The 16,175-nt window shown below is 40.8% G+C and overlaps 1 protein-coding gene across 1 annotated transcript; it reads right to left on the bottom strand.

The window, feature by feature from the left end:
* Positions 1-3,396: 3,396 nt before the first annotated feature.
* Positions 3,397-6,288, bottom strand: LOC104234930 (glucan endo-1,3-beta-glucosidase 5-like). The gene is made up of 2 exons (XM_009788578.2): positions 5,881-6,288; positions 3,397-4,633 (listed from the first exon to the last, which is right to left on the bottom strand). The coding sequence occupies exons 1-2, from the start codon at positions 6,228-6,230 to the stop codon at positions 3,472-3,474; spliced, it is 1,512 nt and encodes a 503-aa protein (XP_009786880.1). The 5' UTR covers positions 6,231-6,288; the 3' UTR covers positions 3,397-3,471.
* Positions 6,289-16,175: the final 9,887 nt, after the last annotated feature.

Raw genomic sequence — 16,175 nt, forward strand, 5'->3', positions numbered from 1 at the left:
TCAATTACTATCCTTGTAGATTTTCACTCAAACAACTCAACCAACACATGATTGACCTTAAGCACAACTAAGAACATGATTTACTTACCTTAAGTAGTAGATACAACTTGAAATCCCCAGCTGGTGTAGCTCACAACATCCCTCAATCATACCACAACACTATAGAGTTGTATTCTCTTCTTGATCAACTTTTGTGTTCATATTGGTGTGTAAACACTTGTATTTCGCCTTGAAACTCTAATATACATGAAGAAGGTAATAATTCTTAGCTTAATCATAAAGGACAACATTAAATCTGAGGTTACTTACCTTTGAAGAACCCTCCAAAATAGCCACAAGATGAAGAACTACGATCTAGCAAGCACCACGAGGTTTCTAGCGTTGGATTCATGTGTTTATCTTAGATTTTCACCCTAGAATCATGGAGACATGGAAGAAACCTTAGAGAGTATTTAGGAGGGTTTAGGAACTGTTGTGGATGAGAAAAATGTGTTAAAATGACATATAAATGACTTAAGTACAAGCTGAAGTTTAAACCGACTTTGTGGGTCCCATGAGAGCTGCGCAGTCTCGTGAAAACGCGAATATTTCTCTAGTACAATGTCGTATCGACAAATGGTTTAATGAGTTAGAAACTAGAATCATAGATATTCAATTTGATGTTTAGATCATCCCTTGATTCTAAGCATATTGGGAGAAAAGTGCAGCTACATTTGACCTAAATTTCAGCACATTATGAATGCAACTTGTGATGACCTTTGCCAACATTTGTTCCACAACTCGCTTGACTTAAAAACATAATAAACGACTATTATACGACTAAAATAACTCATAAATTTACCTCCTCATCATGTTAATCACCCTAGTCTCGCCCCAAAAGTATATGTTATAACATTCCAAACTTGTCGACTTTCGACGAAACTTATTTTCTTCAATTCGTTTAGCGTCTAAGCTTTCCAACCCTTTTAGTACTTGTTATTCATGATATTAAAGGTTTGTAACCTGTAAGATAACATGATGAACTTATGTTATGTACTTTCAAAAACGATCTCATTTCCGAGCTTACATCAATTGGCTTACGACGTACTCTCACGTACGAAAATATGGGATGTAACATAATTCTTGTTGTTATCTTTCATTTATATCGCTTTTGTTTTGTTTGCATCATTTCCTTAGTGTTCTTAATATGTGTTTCCTCTCTTTATGCCTTTATCGTCTTATCTTTAAATGTGGCTTATCTTGTTGTATTCTTTATTATTTTATTCCTTGATTCCATTATTATATTGCACCATACATGTTCAGCTTCTTTACTTATTCCAGTAGGTGTCTTGACCTGACCTTGTCACTTCTCTACCGAGGTTAGGCTTGATACTTACTGGGTATCGTTGTGGTGTGCTTATACTATGCTTCAGCATATCTTCTGTGCAGATCCATGTACTTCATACCAGGTTAGGCATCCGTGAGTTGAGCTTGGATCGGAGATTTCAAGGTATACCTGCTAGAATTTGCAAGCCTCGGAGTCATCCTCTATCTTAGTTTCTACTGTATACTTCTATTATAGATATTCTTGTATTAGAGATGTTTTAGTACACTCGTGTAGAGCTCATGATTCGGTCTTACAAGATTTTCGGTGTTATTTCAGTTGTATTGTGGAGTCCTTTTTATGACACATGTTGGTTTAATTGGTAGTTTTATTATTATTTCCGTTAATTCTTCGTGTATATTAGGCTTACCTAGTTTTAGAGATTAGGTTCCATCGACATCCTACTAAGGGAGATTGAGATCATGACAAATGCGAACCCTGGGCAGTCCACAAATGCGAAGCTTCCCCTAATTCCGTCACAATCGCAAGTACAACAGAATCTTTGCAAAAGCGAAGATCTCCACCTTCGCAAATGCGATCCAGTATCGCAAATGCAAGTTTGGCGTGGTGCTCGCATTTGCGAATAGGTCCTCGCAAATGCGAGACCTGCAGACATTCCACATAATCTATTGCCTTCAGATGCCAAAACCAACCGAAATACATCCGAAACTCATCTGAACCCCTCGGGCTTCAATCCGGACATTCACACAAGTGTAATAACATGATAAAAATTCGCTCACTAGCTCAAAACATCAAAATTCAAGAATTGATCTTAAAACATAAGATTTTCAAGTTCAAAACTCATTTTTTGAACTTTTTACATAATGCGCCGAAACGGCCTCGGGTCACTTGGGACCCCAACCGAACATGCGTACAAGTCCAAAACATCATACAAACCTATCAAACTTGTCAAAATATCGATCCGAGGTTGTTTATCAAAAAACGATTAACTTTGTCAACTCTAGCCACATTTAAAGTTAAAAATCATATTTTCTTCAAAATTTCACATTTAAACTTTTCGGAAATAGACACGGACTACGCACGCAAGTCATAAATCATCAAATTAAGCTATGAAAAGTCTTGAAACACAGAAAAAGGAGCTAGTACTCAAAGCGACCTATCAGATCATTACTGTTTTATTATGCCTATTTATTATGTGTTGCTCGAGAGAGAATACATATTCAGGTAGTTGTTGGGCAATATCACTCCCTAGGCATATGAGAGATCAATATTGTAGGTTTAAAAGTGGGACAATAGATAACAAAGCTTCGATGTGGTCAGAGTGAGCAGTGAGAAATTATTAGTTAGGGTAGTTCGAGAGAATACATCTACTAAATTACTGTGATTGCTCGAGAGAAAATTATGGTAAGTAAATTTCTCATGATTAGTAGAGTACAAATTGACGGAATTATAGGTAACGTAGCGAGAATGATTCTGATAATTGGTAAGATAATAATTCTAGGCCTCTTTAACCTTATCTACCACCCTTTGCACACTTAGTTGCTAATTTTATTGCATTTTCTTTATTTGCATTTAGTAGTTTAGAAACAATCAAAAAAAAAAAATATTATTTGAATATTTTGAGAAGTTGATTTGCTTGTATTCTAATGATAGATAAAGTTGTGATAGATATGTTAATTTTCTGTGGTATTCAACATCGATCCGAACTTTAAAATCGAATTATATTTGTATGACTGCTAGTTTTTTTATTAGGCATCGTTAGATGTGTATCACATTTAATACCTATTGGCTGTTAGAGTGAACATTTAAATAGACACAATCTTTCAAAAGCCAACGGCTGTACTCTTTAATTTAGAAAGGCAACGGTTGAAACCAGTACGAAGAAACACGATTCTTAAAATGAGTTTCCTTCTTTTCCTTTTAATTATTTAAATATTATTATTAAATAATACTTATATTTTTATACAACGGCAGGAATCCGTAAACCTTAATATAACCAAGTAATTAAATATATAAAGCATGATGACAGCGGAAACACACAAAATAGAGGGAACAAGGGATATTGCAATTAGTTTGGCGAAAAGAATAAAATTTATAAGAAATTTATAGTAAGGAGCGGTACGTATGTACATGAACTCTCAAATGAGCTAAGGCAGAGACATGTAGTAGTCCACTACGAATGCTAGCACAAAGAAAAGAAGAGAAAAATGTTTGATCTTTGTAGCAGAAGAAGTTCCTGGATTTGCCCTTGACTGGTGCCTACCCACATCAATCATTATCTCAAATCGACAAGAAGAAGAGCTGCCCCTGCTTGAAGAACTAGGAGATGGATCAATTGTTGTAATGACCGACAAATTATGAAACCTTTCACACGACCCTTTCTGTTGATTCATAGTTTGATAGTACATATTAAAGGCATATGAAGCGTTGGTCTTAACGTCAAGTCCACCACATGACGAACCATATCCAAGACTAGTGCAATCTGCGTAGCTACATGCATAATTTATACTTTCTGGCAAGCTCGGGTCCATAACATTTGCCTCAGGTGCCATTATACACCATTTCCTAGCCAAATATCGTACGCCTTTAGCTGGTGTCAGACTTCGATTGTTACCTAAATCAAGTTGGTATTTAATGGCTCCATCAAAGGCAAAAACTCCCCAATGGCGCTCGAAATTCCCCGGTTCAATGCTCTTGGCATCTTCATCCACGAGCCCGAAAATGTAAATGTCGGGTGGTGTAGGCCGTTTAGGGGTACCTATACCACGACTAATTCGGTCTAGTAGACCTTGATTGAACTTTCTAGCATATTCAATGTTTGCGTTGGCATCACCATCAGTAGGCCAACCGATTTCTCCTACGATTATAGGCATCGAACCAAAACCATTTTTCTCGAGAGCCCAAACGAGGGTATCATAATTAGCTTCGAAAACATTGTTATACGTGATGGAGCCGTCCACGACTGGAGAGGAAGAGCCCGAGAAGAAGGCAAAGTCAATTGGGAAATGAGGGTCAGCGTACAGGCTAAGGAAAGGGTAGATGTTAATAGTGAGAGGACCCCCATTGTCACTTAGGAACTTGACAATTTTCATCATGAGATCATGAATGTCTGATCTGAAATTTCCACCTGAAGGGACTCCACTGTCTGTTTGGTACACATCTGCATTAATTGGAACAGTAATCTTGACTTGTCGTCCTAAGCCTGCTTTAATAAGAGCTGCTTGCACATTTTCTAAGGCTGGTAATGTTGTTTTAATGAATGTGTCTTTGTAGGCTTTCAGAAAAGGCTCATTTCCGACTGCCACATACCTGAGAGACAATCAAAATGTAATTTTGTATCAAATAAGAAGAAAGTAAACAATTTTCATAACTGGTTAATAAGTTTTGGTTTGGATCGACGATATTTTTCTTAATTCAATGTTAATGCATGGAGAAGAAATACGACATAATTATGGTGATGTGAAAAAAATTATTCCGTATTGGACTACTTTTGTTCGCTAAGAGAGTTAAAAAGTAGTAGTAATATACAAGTACCTAAAATTGATTTCTCAATTAACATAAGGAAGACACAAAGTTAAGATATCAAAACGTACAATTTAATTGACTACTAATATAAGTCATAATGGTCAGCGCGGGCTAGAACACAACCAAGAAAAAACAGGGAAACAATAGAATAATAAAGAATGCAAGAAGTACGGTGCAATTCGACTAATTGCGTACTATTCTTTTCTTCCTATTCCGTCAAAAATGGAAAATTTTATTTTGTGTCTCACTAACCCTAGTTGTATGAGTTAACTTTTTTGTTTCACAGTTTTGTGGACCCAGATTTCCGTGGATCCAAAAGTGTAAGATTGGGATCCACAAATTTGTGAGACAAAAAGGAGCCTCATACAACTAATGTAAATTGTACGAGACACAAAATAAAACTTCTCGTTATAAGCAAATAAAGATATTTACACCTTATGGAAAAGAGTTGAACGACTATTATGAGCAAATGAAACAGAGTAACATATGCCAATTGAGTTTAAGTTTTGTGTTTTGAGATATAAAAAATATTTATACAATCAAATTAGTTAAAAAGTACTACTCCATCAGACAACTCTATCTAATACACTTGATAAATAATACTGTAAATAATATATTAATTATAACAGGTTAAATTATATCAATAAAAAGTTCAATAGTTGTCAGTACTAGTATAACTTAAATTTTATGTTAGTAATTACACACATAAATTTATAAATTACAAACATTCAGCTGGGTATAATAAGCGGGAAAATAGAAAGAAAAGCAAAACGATAGACATCTAGATTTTACATATATCCATACTGTTTTGCATGTAGAGTTTGATGACATCTTATTTATCCACATGGCACAAAGAAAGCCATGCATCATCACCTAACGAGACATCATCTTGAACAGATATTCCATACCTTAGTTTACAAGTAAGCTTTGCTGAAAATTGCTCGTTTACGTATGACATTAATATTGAAGATAGGAATATAGGACAACATATTGAAGCTTACAATTTCAAAAAATTGTTAAAGGAAGGAAACCTGATATCGACGCCATTCTTGGAAATAAAGGAAGAAACATTCTGTTGCACCCATTCCTCAGCAGCACGAACAGTGCTAGCCAATGATGCTAACATGTCATTAGGTATTCCAACCATAACCTGAATACCTGATCTCCCCAGCGCCTTCAACGCTCCTGCATCCGCTTCGAACAGTTTCACTTTGTTGAATCCGTTCTCTTTTAACAGCTTCACTACGATGTCTGGTGGTAGCGGATGAGATGCCCGCGTTCCCCAGTTCACGCCCATGCCCTCTGCAATTGAGCCTTTTTCGACGACTGTTACGATCAAAATCCACAAGAAGATGTGACGATGAACGTGAAAATGTTCCATGATAGAAAAGCTAATAGAATTAAGATTATTGGTGGAGGGCTTTATATATATATTTTGAGTTGAAAGGGATTGTACGTAGTTAAAAGTAAGGGATCAGAACTTGGGGCATTTAAGAATCCTTAATAGAAAGATAGCTGAGAAAGGAAGAGAGAGAAAGGATGTTCAAAGAAAGGAATGGAGTACGAATGCTGAAAACTCTCTTGCTAGGTTTCCTCTACTTAATTTTTATGCTGAAGAAATGCACCTACCTTAGTTTCAGCGCTCAAGTTGTGATGACCCAAAAGGTCATCACTTGTTTTGAAAATAAATTTGTGTTCCGAGGCCTTAAAACCTCCTTTTGTCACACCTCGATTTGCGTGCACAGTCCGGGCGTGTATCCGAAAAGCTATTATGTGAAAATCTGGGAAAAATGATAAATTTTGCTTTTAAAATGAATTTAAGTTGACTTCGGTCAATATTTTGGATAAACGGACCCGGACCCGTGATTTGACGGTCCCGGAGGGTCCGTAGGAAAATATGGGACTTAGGCGTATGCCCGGAATCTAATTCCGAGGTCCCAAGCCCGATAAATGAATTTTTGAAGAAAATGATTTAACTAAAATTTTAAGAGTTTTTGGAAATTTGAATGTATTGGAAGTTGATGGTATCGGGCCCGTATTTTGGTTCCGGAGCCCTGTACAGGTCTTATATAGTATTTAAGTTGAGCCCGTAAAATTTGGTAAGAAACGGACTTGATATGACGTGAATTGGACCTTCGGTTGTTAATATTTGAACTTAAGAATTCTTGAGATTTTTCTTTGATTTTGATGCTAAATTCATAGTTATTGATGTTATTTTGATGATTTGTTCGCACGAGCAAGTCCGTATGATATTTTTGGACTTGCGTGCATGTTTGGTTTGGAGCCCCAAGGGCTCGGGGTGAGTTTTGAATAGGCCACAGAGTGAAATTGGACTTAGGAGCAAGTGTTGGTATCTGGTATTTTTGCCCAGGCCTCTGATCTCGCAATTGCGAGATCAGGCTTCGCAATTGCGAAGAGGACAAGCTTGGTAATTGAGACCCCAGTGTCGCAAATGCTACACTTCCATCGCAAATGCGACAGGTCCCTCGCAAATGCGAAGGTGACCGAATTTCTTCAAGGTCTCAAATGCGACATATTCTTCGTATTTGCGAAGATAGCAGGCCCTGAAGGGGTTCGCAATTGCAAACCCTGGTCGCAATTGCGACATCTACAACCTGTTAAATCATAACTTAGCCGAAAATTTCTCATTTTTCAAACTCTCTCAAACCTAAAACATCTTTGGGCGATTTTTCAAAGGCAACTACTCTTCCAAATCGATTGTAAGTCATTTCTAACTCGTTTTCTTTAATCTATAACATCTTTTCACATGATTTCAACTCAAAATCAAGGGTTTTCATGGGAGAAATTGGGTGTTTTTTGTAGAACTTAGGATTTTCGAATTTTGGGGATTTGGACCTCGACTTGAAGTCTGATTTCAAACAAATCATATATTTGAGTTCGTGGGTGAATGGGTAATCGGGTTTCGGTTTCGAACCTCGGGTTTTGACCATATGGGCCCGGGGTCGATTTTTTTTGACTTTTTGGGAAAATTATTGGAAAACTTATTTTCATGCATTAGAATTAATTCATTTAGCATTTATTGATATTGTTAAGTAACTTGTGGCTAGGTACAATCGAATTGGTGGTGGAAACAAGAGGTAAAGCGATAGTTGAGGCTTGAATTGTGTTCGTGGCATTGATGTAAGTGTTTGGTCTAACCTTAGCTTGAGGGATTAGGAGTTGTGTCTTATTTGTTATGTGTTAATTGTGGAGTACGACGTATAGGCATGGTGACGAGTATCTATACGTCGGTGTCAAGCATGCCCGTGAGTCTCGTATTGTAATTGTTGTGACTTCGTGGTGATTTACTCATGCTTAATATGATGATTATCATTGTTGGTTCCCTTGCCGGAATTTTATTATTTATGATATTGTCTCCATTGCCGGGATGTTGTTGTTATACTCTTGCTCCCTTGTCGGGATTCTTTTGTGATTGATGTTGCATTATATATGGGATCGGGTTGCATGCCGCAATGGTATTATATGAAATAGGATCGAGTTACGCCGCAATGGTAATATATAAAATGGGATCGGGTTGCATGCCGCAACAGTATTATATGAAATGGGATCGGGTTGCACGCTGCAACGATATTACATGATTTTGGATCAGGTTGCACGCCGCAACAAGAAAGAAATGAAAGTGAATATTGTGTTTGGTTTTCCTTATTCTTGTTGGCAATTGAATTATGGTTTTTCTTTACATTCCTCTATTGGTATTCCGTTGTTATCTGATACTCCCCGCAACATGCTTTCCCCCTCCCATCTTTAACTGTAAATATCTGCTTTTATTTTTCCGCTGTATATGATTTAACTGTACAGATTTATTTGGTAGTCTGGTCCTAGCCTCGTCACTACTTCGTCGAGGTTAGGCTAGGCACTTACCAGCACATGGGGTCAGTTGTGCTGATACTACACTCTGCACTATGTGCAGCTCCCGGTGCTGCAGCTTTTGGAGCGCTGTGAGGTGGCTGCCTTCAGTCCATCAAGCGACCCGAGTTAGTCCTGCAGGCGTCCGCAGGCCCTAGCATCTCCTTCTATCTTTCCATTCTGTTTCTTTTATGTATTTCAGAGACAACGTTGTATTTATCTTCAAGACCCTTATTTGTAGTATTCCTAAACAGTCTGTGATATTGTGACACCAGTTCTGCGTAGCTTATGTGTGGATTGGCATTGGTATCATTATTAAATTGTTACGTCTTAGTCTTCCGCTTTATATTTCTGCTGTTTATATGATGTTTGTTCACCATTGTTAAAGGATTATAAAAAAGAAAAAAAGTTAAGTAATTGGAAAAAGTGGCTTGCCTAGCTTTCACTAGTAGGCGCTATCACGACTCTCGAGGGTAGGAAATCCGGGTTGTGACAAGTTGGTATCAGAGCTCTAGGTTACTTAGGTCTCACAATTCATGGACAAGCTTAGTAGAGTCTGATAGATCGGTACGGAGATGTCTATATTTACCCCCAGAGGTTACAGAGTTAGGAAAAACTTCACATCTATTCTTTCTTGTCGCGCAACTTGATTTCTCAATGCTAATTGAACTTCTACTCTGTTCTCTCGCAGATGGTGAGAACATGTATCGCTTCATCAGCTGACCAGCATCCCGAGCCCCCAGTAGCATCTCATGTGAGGGGTAGAGGCAGAGGCCGTGCTAGGGCCCGAGGTAGAGGCAGAGCTCAGTCTAGAGCTCGAGCAGCAGCACCAGCGGCAGAGCCTCTGGTTGAGTTTGACGAGGAGGTTCCAGTCCATCTAGTTCCAGCGGGCCAGCTCAGGTCCCAGAGGGGATCATCACCACCCCAGTACTTCAGGATGCTCTAGTCTGTCTAGTGGGCCTTATGGAGAGTGTCGCCCAGGAAGGCTTGCTTCCTATAGCACCAACCGTCTCTCAGGATGGAGGAGGAGCCCAGACTCCTGCTACTCGCACTCTAGAGCAAATGGCTCCCCAGTTTCGGACTCCAGCAGCTCAACCAGTTGGGGTAGTTCAGCTTGGTATTGTGGCACAGACCGGAGAGGGTCCAGCTATGTTTGCTGATGCCTTGTGTAAATTGGACAGGTTTACCAAGCTCTTCACTGCCATGTGGAGATTGTGGCACAGACCGTAGAGGGGCCAGCTATGTTTGCTAATGCCTTATAGAGATTGGACAGGTTTGCTGCTTTTTGCTCGTCTGGATCCGCCAAGACTTGTTGGAGAGATTATTATTTGGCTAGACCAGCTGGGTCTCCAGCTCTGACATGGGATTAGTTTTCTCAGCTATTTCTGGAGAAGTTTCTTCCTATCACTCAGAGGCAGAACTATCGGAGACAGTTTGAGTGTCTTCAGTAGGGTTCTATGACCGTTACTCAGTACAAGACCAGATTTATTGACTTGGCCTGCCATGCTCTTCTTATACTTCCCACTGAGAGAGAGAGAGAGAGAGAGAGAGAGTGAGGAGGTTCATTGAGGGACTCGTTCAGCCAATTCGATTGCATATGGATAAGGAGACGGGAAACGAGATTTCTTTTCAGGATGCGGCCAATGTGGCGAGGAGAGTTGAGATGGTTCTATCACAGGGGGTGGTCAGGGGTCTGAAAAGAGACCTCGTCATTCTGGTAGGTTCACTGGTGTCTCATCTGGAGGCAAGGATTCTTTTAGTAGGGGCCATCCTCCCGGTCCGTTTCATTCAGCGCTTCAGGCTTCTCACGGTGCCCTAGATGGTTGTAGTTCTCACATGCAGTATTCTGATCAGCAGTCCTATAGTGCATCGCTAACTCCTATCAGTGCACCTCCACTCCAGAGTTTTCAGTGTCATTAGTCCCAGTAGCTGAGGGCTTGTTTTACTTGTGGTAACATGAGGCATATTGCTAGATTTTTCCCTCAAGCACCGAGCAGTTCTTAGCACCAGGGTTTCCATGCCATGGTTCAGCCACTGAGTGTTCCACCGCTCACTCAGCCAGCTAGAGGTGGAGGTAGGGGTGCTAGAGGTGGAGGCTAGCAGCAGGAGGCCGTCCCAGAGATGTAGTTCAGAATGGTGAGGCCCAGCCCCGATGTTATGCTCTTCTAGCCAGGCCTGATGCTGAGGCTTCCGATGCAGTTATTACAAGTACTGTTCTAGTTTATAGTAAGGATGCTTCAGTACTATTTGATCCAGGGTCTACATACTCTTATGTGTCCCCTTATTTTGCACTGTATATGATCATGCCTAGTGATTCTTTGATTGCTCCTGTATATATATCTACACCGGTGGGTGATTCTATCGTGGTAGATCGTGTCCATCGTTCTTGTATATTGGTGATTGGGGGTATTAAGACTCGAGTAGACTTATTCCTTTTGGACATGGTTGATTTTGATGTCATATTAGGGATTGACTGGTTATCACCTTACCACACTATCTTGGACTATCATGCCAAGACTGTGACCTTAGCCTTGCTGGGGTTGCCTCGTTTAGAGTGGAGAGGGGCTCCTGGTCATTCTACTCGTAGTGTTATCTTATATGAAAGCTTGGCGAATGGTCGAGAAGGGGTGTTTGGCCTATTTGGCATATGTTTGTGATTCTAGTGCTGAGGTTCCTTCAATGGATTCTGTGTCTGTCGTTCATGAATTTTCTAAGGTGTTTCCTTCAGACCTGCCGAGCATGCCACCCAACAGGGATATTGACTTCTGCATTGATTTGGCTCCGGGCACCCAGCCCATTTCTATCCCGCCATATCGTATGGCCCCACCTGAGTTGAAAAAGTTGAAAGAGCAGTTGCAAGACTTACTTGATAAAGGCTTCATTAGACCTAGTGTCTCGCCTTGGGGTGCGCCGGTGTTGTTTGTTAAGAAGAAGGACGGATCGATGAGGATGTGTATATATTACCGGTAGTTGAACAAGGTTACAATCAAGAATAAGTATCCATTGCCGAGGATTGATGATTTGTTTGATCAGCTTCAGGGTGCCAAGGTATTTTCGAAGATTGACTTGAGATCTGGATACCATCAATTGAGGATTAGGGTATCAAATGTCCCTAAGACAGCTTTCCGCACTCGGTACGTGCATTATGACTTCTTGGTGATGTCATTTGGGTTGACAAATGCCCCAACAGTTTTTATGGATTTGATGAACCAAATGTTCAAGCCTTACTTGGATTCGTTCGTGATAGTCTTCATTGATGATATTTTGATCTATTCCCGCAGCCAGGAGGAGCATGAGCAGCATTTGAGAGTAGTTCTTCAAACTTTGAGAGATAGTCAGTTATATGCTAAGTTTTTGAAGTGTGAGTTCTGGTTGAGTTCAGTTGCATTCTTGGGTCATGTTGTTTCAGTAGAGGGTATTCAGGTAGATCCGAAGAAGATAGAGACAGTCAAGAACTAGCCTAGACCCGCATCAGCTACAGAGATCCGGAGTTTCTTAGGTTTGACAGGATATCACCGTCAGTTTGTGGATGGGTTTTCATCTATTGCAGCCCCGATGACCAGGTTGACCCAGAAGGGTGCCCAGTTTAGGTGGTCAAATGAGTGTGAGGCGAGCTTTTACAAGCTCAAGACAGCTTTGACTACGGCGCCGGTGTTGGTTTTGCCCACAGGTTCAGGGCCATATATAGTCTATTGTGATGCATCTCATATTTAACTTGGTTTGGTGTTGATGTAGGGTGGCAAGGTTATTGCTTATGCTTCGCGACAGTTGAAGATTCATGAGAAGAACTATCTGGTTCATGATTTAGAGTTAGCAGCCATTGTTCACACGTTAAAGATTTGGAGGCACTATCTGTATGGGGTATCATGTGAGGTGTTCACGGATCACAAAAGTTTGCAATACTTGTTCAAGCAGAAAGAGCTAAATTTGAGGCAGAGAAGGTGGTTGGAGCTATTAAAGGACTATGATATCACCATCTTATATCATCCGGGAAAGGCCAATGTGGTGGCTGATGCTTTGAGGAGGAAGTCAGCCAGTATGGGCAGTCTTGTGTATATTCCAGTCGGTAAGAGACCGCTTGCTTTGGATGTTCAGGCTTTGGCCAATCAGTTCGTGAGGTTGGATGTTTCTGAGCCCAGCCGTGTGTTAGCTTGCACAGTCGCTCGTTCTTCTTTATTGGAGCGTATCCGAGATCGGCAGTATGATGATCCTCATTTGTGTGTCCTTAGGGACACGGTGCAGCACAGTGGTACCAATCAGGTTACATTAGGAGATGATGGAGTTTTGAGGCTACAGGGTCGAGTTTGTTTGCCTAATGTGGATGGGCTTCGAGAGTTGATTCTAGAGGAAGCCCACAGTTCCCGGTACTCTATTCATCCCGGCGCCGCTAAGATGTATCAGGATTTGCGGCAGCATTATTGGTGGAGGAGGATAAAGAAGGATGTTGTTGCGTATGTGGCTCGGTGTTTGAATTGTCAGCAGGTAAAGTACGAGCATCAAAGACCTGGTGGTTTATTTCGGAGGATTGAGCTTCCCGAGTGGAAGTGGGAGCGTATCACTATGGACTTCGTTGTTGGATTCCCACGGACTCAGAGAAAGTTCGATGCAGTGTGGGTTATTGTTGATTGGCTGACCAAGTCAGCACATTTCATTCCTGTGGCAATCTCCTATTCTTCTGAGAGGTTAGCTGAGATCTATATCCGAGAGATTGTTCGTCTTCATGGTGTGCCCATGTCTATCATTTCGGATTGAGGCATGCAGTTTACCTCGCATTTTTGGAGAGCAGTTCAGCGTGAGTTGGGCATACGGGTCGAGTTGAGCACAACGTTTCATCCTCAGACGGATGGGCAGTCCGAGCGTACTATTCAGATTTTGGAGGATATGCTCTGAGCTTGTGTTATTGACTTTGTAGGCTCGTAGGATTAGTTTTTACCTTTAGTGGAGTTTGCCTACAATAACAGTTACCAGTTGAGCATCCAGATGGCTCATTATGAGGCTTTATATGGTAGGCGGTGTCGGTCGCCGGTTGGATGGTTTGAGCCGGGAGAGGCTCGATTGTTGGGTACGGATCTAGTACAGGAGGCCTTGGACAAGCTCAGGATCATTCAGGATAGGCTTCGTACAGCTCAGTCCAGGAAAAAGAGTTATGCCAACCGTAAGGTTCGTGATGTGGCATTCATGGTCGGCGAGCGGGTGTTGCTTCGGGTGTCGCCTATGAAGGGCATGATGAGATGTGGGAAAAAGGGCAAGCTTAGCCCTAGATTCATTGACCCGTTGAGATTCTTTATCTACTAGGAGAGGTGGCTTACAGACTTGCATTGCCACCGAGCTTATCAGTCGTGCATCCAGTGTTTTATGTGTCCAAGCTTCGGAAGTATCACGCCGATCCATCCCACGTGTTAGACTTCAGCAGTGTCCAGTTGGACAAGGACTTGTCTTATGAGGAGGAGTCGGTAGCTATTCTAGACCAACAAGTTCGTCAGTTGAGATCGAAGAGTTTCCCTTTTGTTCATTTTTAGTGTAGAGGTCAGCCTGTTGAGGCAGCGACCTGGGAGTCCAAGTCCGATATGCGGAGCCGATATCCCCATCTTTTCTCCGACTCAGGTACTTCCTTATTATGTCCATTCGAGGACGAACGGTTATTTTTCAGCCCTCAAATTGTGATGACCCAAAAGGTCATCACTTGTTTTGAAAATAAATTCTATGTTCCGAGGCCTTAAAATCTACTTTTATCACACCTCAATTTGCGTGCGTAGTCCGGGCGTGTATCCAAAAAGCTATTATGTGAAAATATGGGGAAAATGATAAATTTAGCTTTTAAAATGAATTTAAGTTGACTTCGGTCAATATTTTGGGTAAACGAACCCGGACCCGTGATTTGACAGTCACGGAGGGTCCATAGGAAAATATGGGACTTGGGCGTATGCTCGGAATCGAATTATGAGGTCCCAAAATTGAGAAATGAATTTTTGAAGAAAATTGTTTAATAGAAATTTTAAGAGTTTTTGGAAATTTGAATGTATTGAAAGTTGATGGTATCGAGCCCGTATATTAGTTTCGGAGCCCAGTACAGGTCTTATATGGTATTTAAGTTGAGCCCGTAAAATTTGGTAAGAAACGGACTTGATATGACATGGATCGGACCTTTGGTTGTTAAAATTTGAACTTAAGAATTCTTGAGATTTTTCTTTGATTTTGATGCTAAATTCATAGTTATTGATGTTATTTTGATGATTTGATCACACGATCAAGTTCGTATGATATTTTTGGACTTGCGTGCATGTTTGGTTTGGAGCCCCGAGAGCTCGGGTGAGTTTTGGATAGGCCACAGAGTGAAATTGTACTTAGGAGCAAGTGCTGGTATCTGATATTTTTGCCCAGCCCTCTGATCTCGCAATTGCGAGAACAGGCTTCGCAATTGCGAAGAGGACAGGCTTGGTAATTGCGACCCCAGTGTCGCAAATGTGAACCAAGCCTGGGCAGGCCTTGGTCGCAAATGCGACACTTCCATTGCAAATGGGGCATCGCAAATGCGACAAGTCCCTCGCAAATGCGAAGGTGACGGGATTCCTTCATGGTCGCAAATGCGACATATTCTTCGTATTTGCGAAGATAGCAGGCCCTGAAGGGGTTCGCAATTGCAAACCCTAGTCGCAATTGCGACATCTGCAACCTGCTAAATCATAACTTAGCCGAAAATTTCTCATTTTTCAAACTCTCTCAAACCTAAAACATCTTTGGGCGATTTTTCAAAGGCAACTACTCTTCCAAATCGATTGTAAGTCATTTGTAACTCGTTTTCTTTAATCTATAACATCTTTTCACATGATTTCAACTCAAAATCAAGGGTTTTCATGGGGGAAATTGGGTGTTTTGGGTAGAACTTAGGATTTTCGAATTTTGGGGATTTGGACTTCCATTTGAGGTCTGATTTCAAACAAATCATATATTTGAGTTCGTGGGTGAATGGGTAATCGGGTTTTGGTTCGAACCTCGGGTTTTGACCATGTGGGCCCGAGGTCGATTTTTGACTTTTTGGGGAAATCATTGGAAAACTTATTTTCATGCATTAGAATTAATTCATTCTGCATTTATTGATATCGTTAAGTAACTTGAGGCTAGATACAAGCGAATTGGTGGTAGAAACAAGAGGTAAAGCGATAGTTGAGGCTTGAATTGTGTTCGTGGCATTGAGGTAAGTGTTTGGTCTAACCTTATCTTGAGGGATTATGGTTTTTCCTTACATTCCTCTATTGGTATTTTGTAGTTATCTGATACTCCCCGCAGCATGCTTTGCCCCTCCCATCTTTAACTGTAAATATCTGCTTTTATTTTTCTGATGTATATGATTTAACTGCACAGGTTTATTTGGTAGTCTGGTCCTAGCCTCGTCACTACTTCGCCGAGGCTAGGCTAGGCACTTACCAGCACATGGGGTCGGTTGTGCTGATACTACACT

The sequence above is a fragment of the Nicotiana sylvestris genome, chromosome 11 (genome assembly GCF_000393655.2).
Source record: "Nicotiana sylvestris chromosome 11, ASM39365v2, whole genome shotgun sequence".
NCBI lineage: Eukaryota > Viridiplantae > Streptophyta > Magnoliopsida > Solanales > Solanaceae > Nicotiana > Nicotiana sylvestris.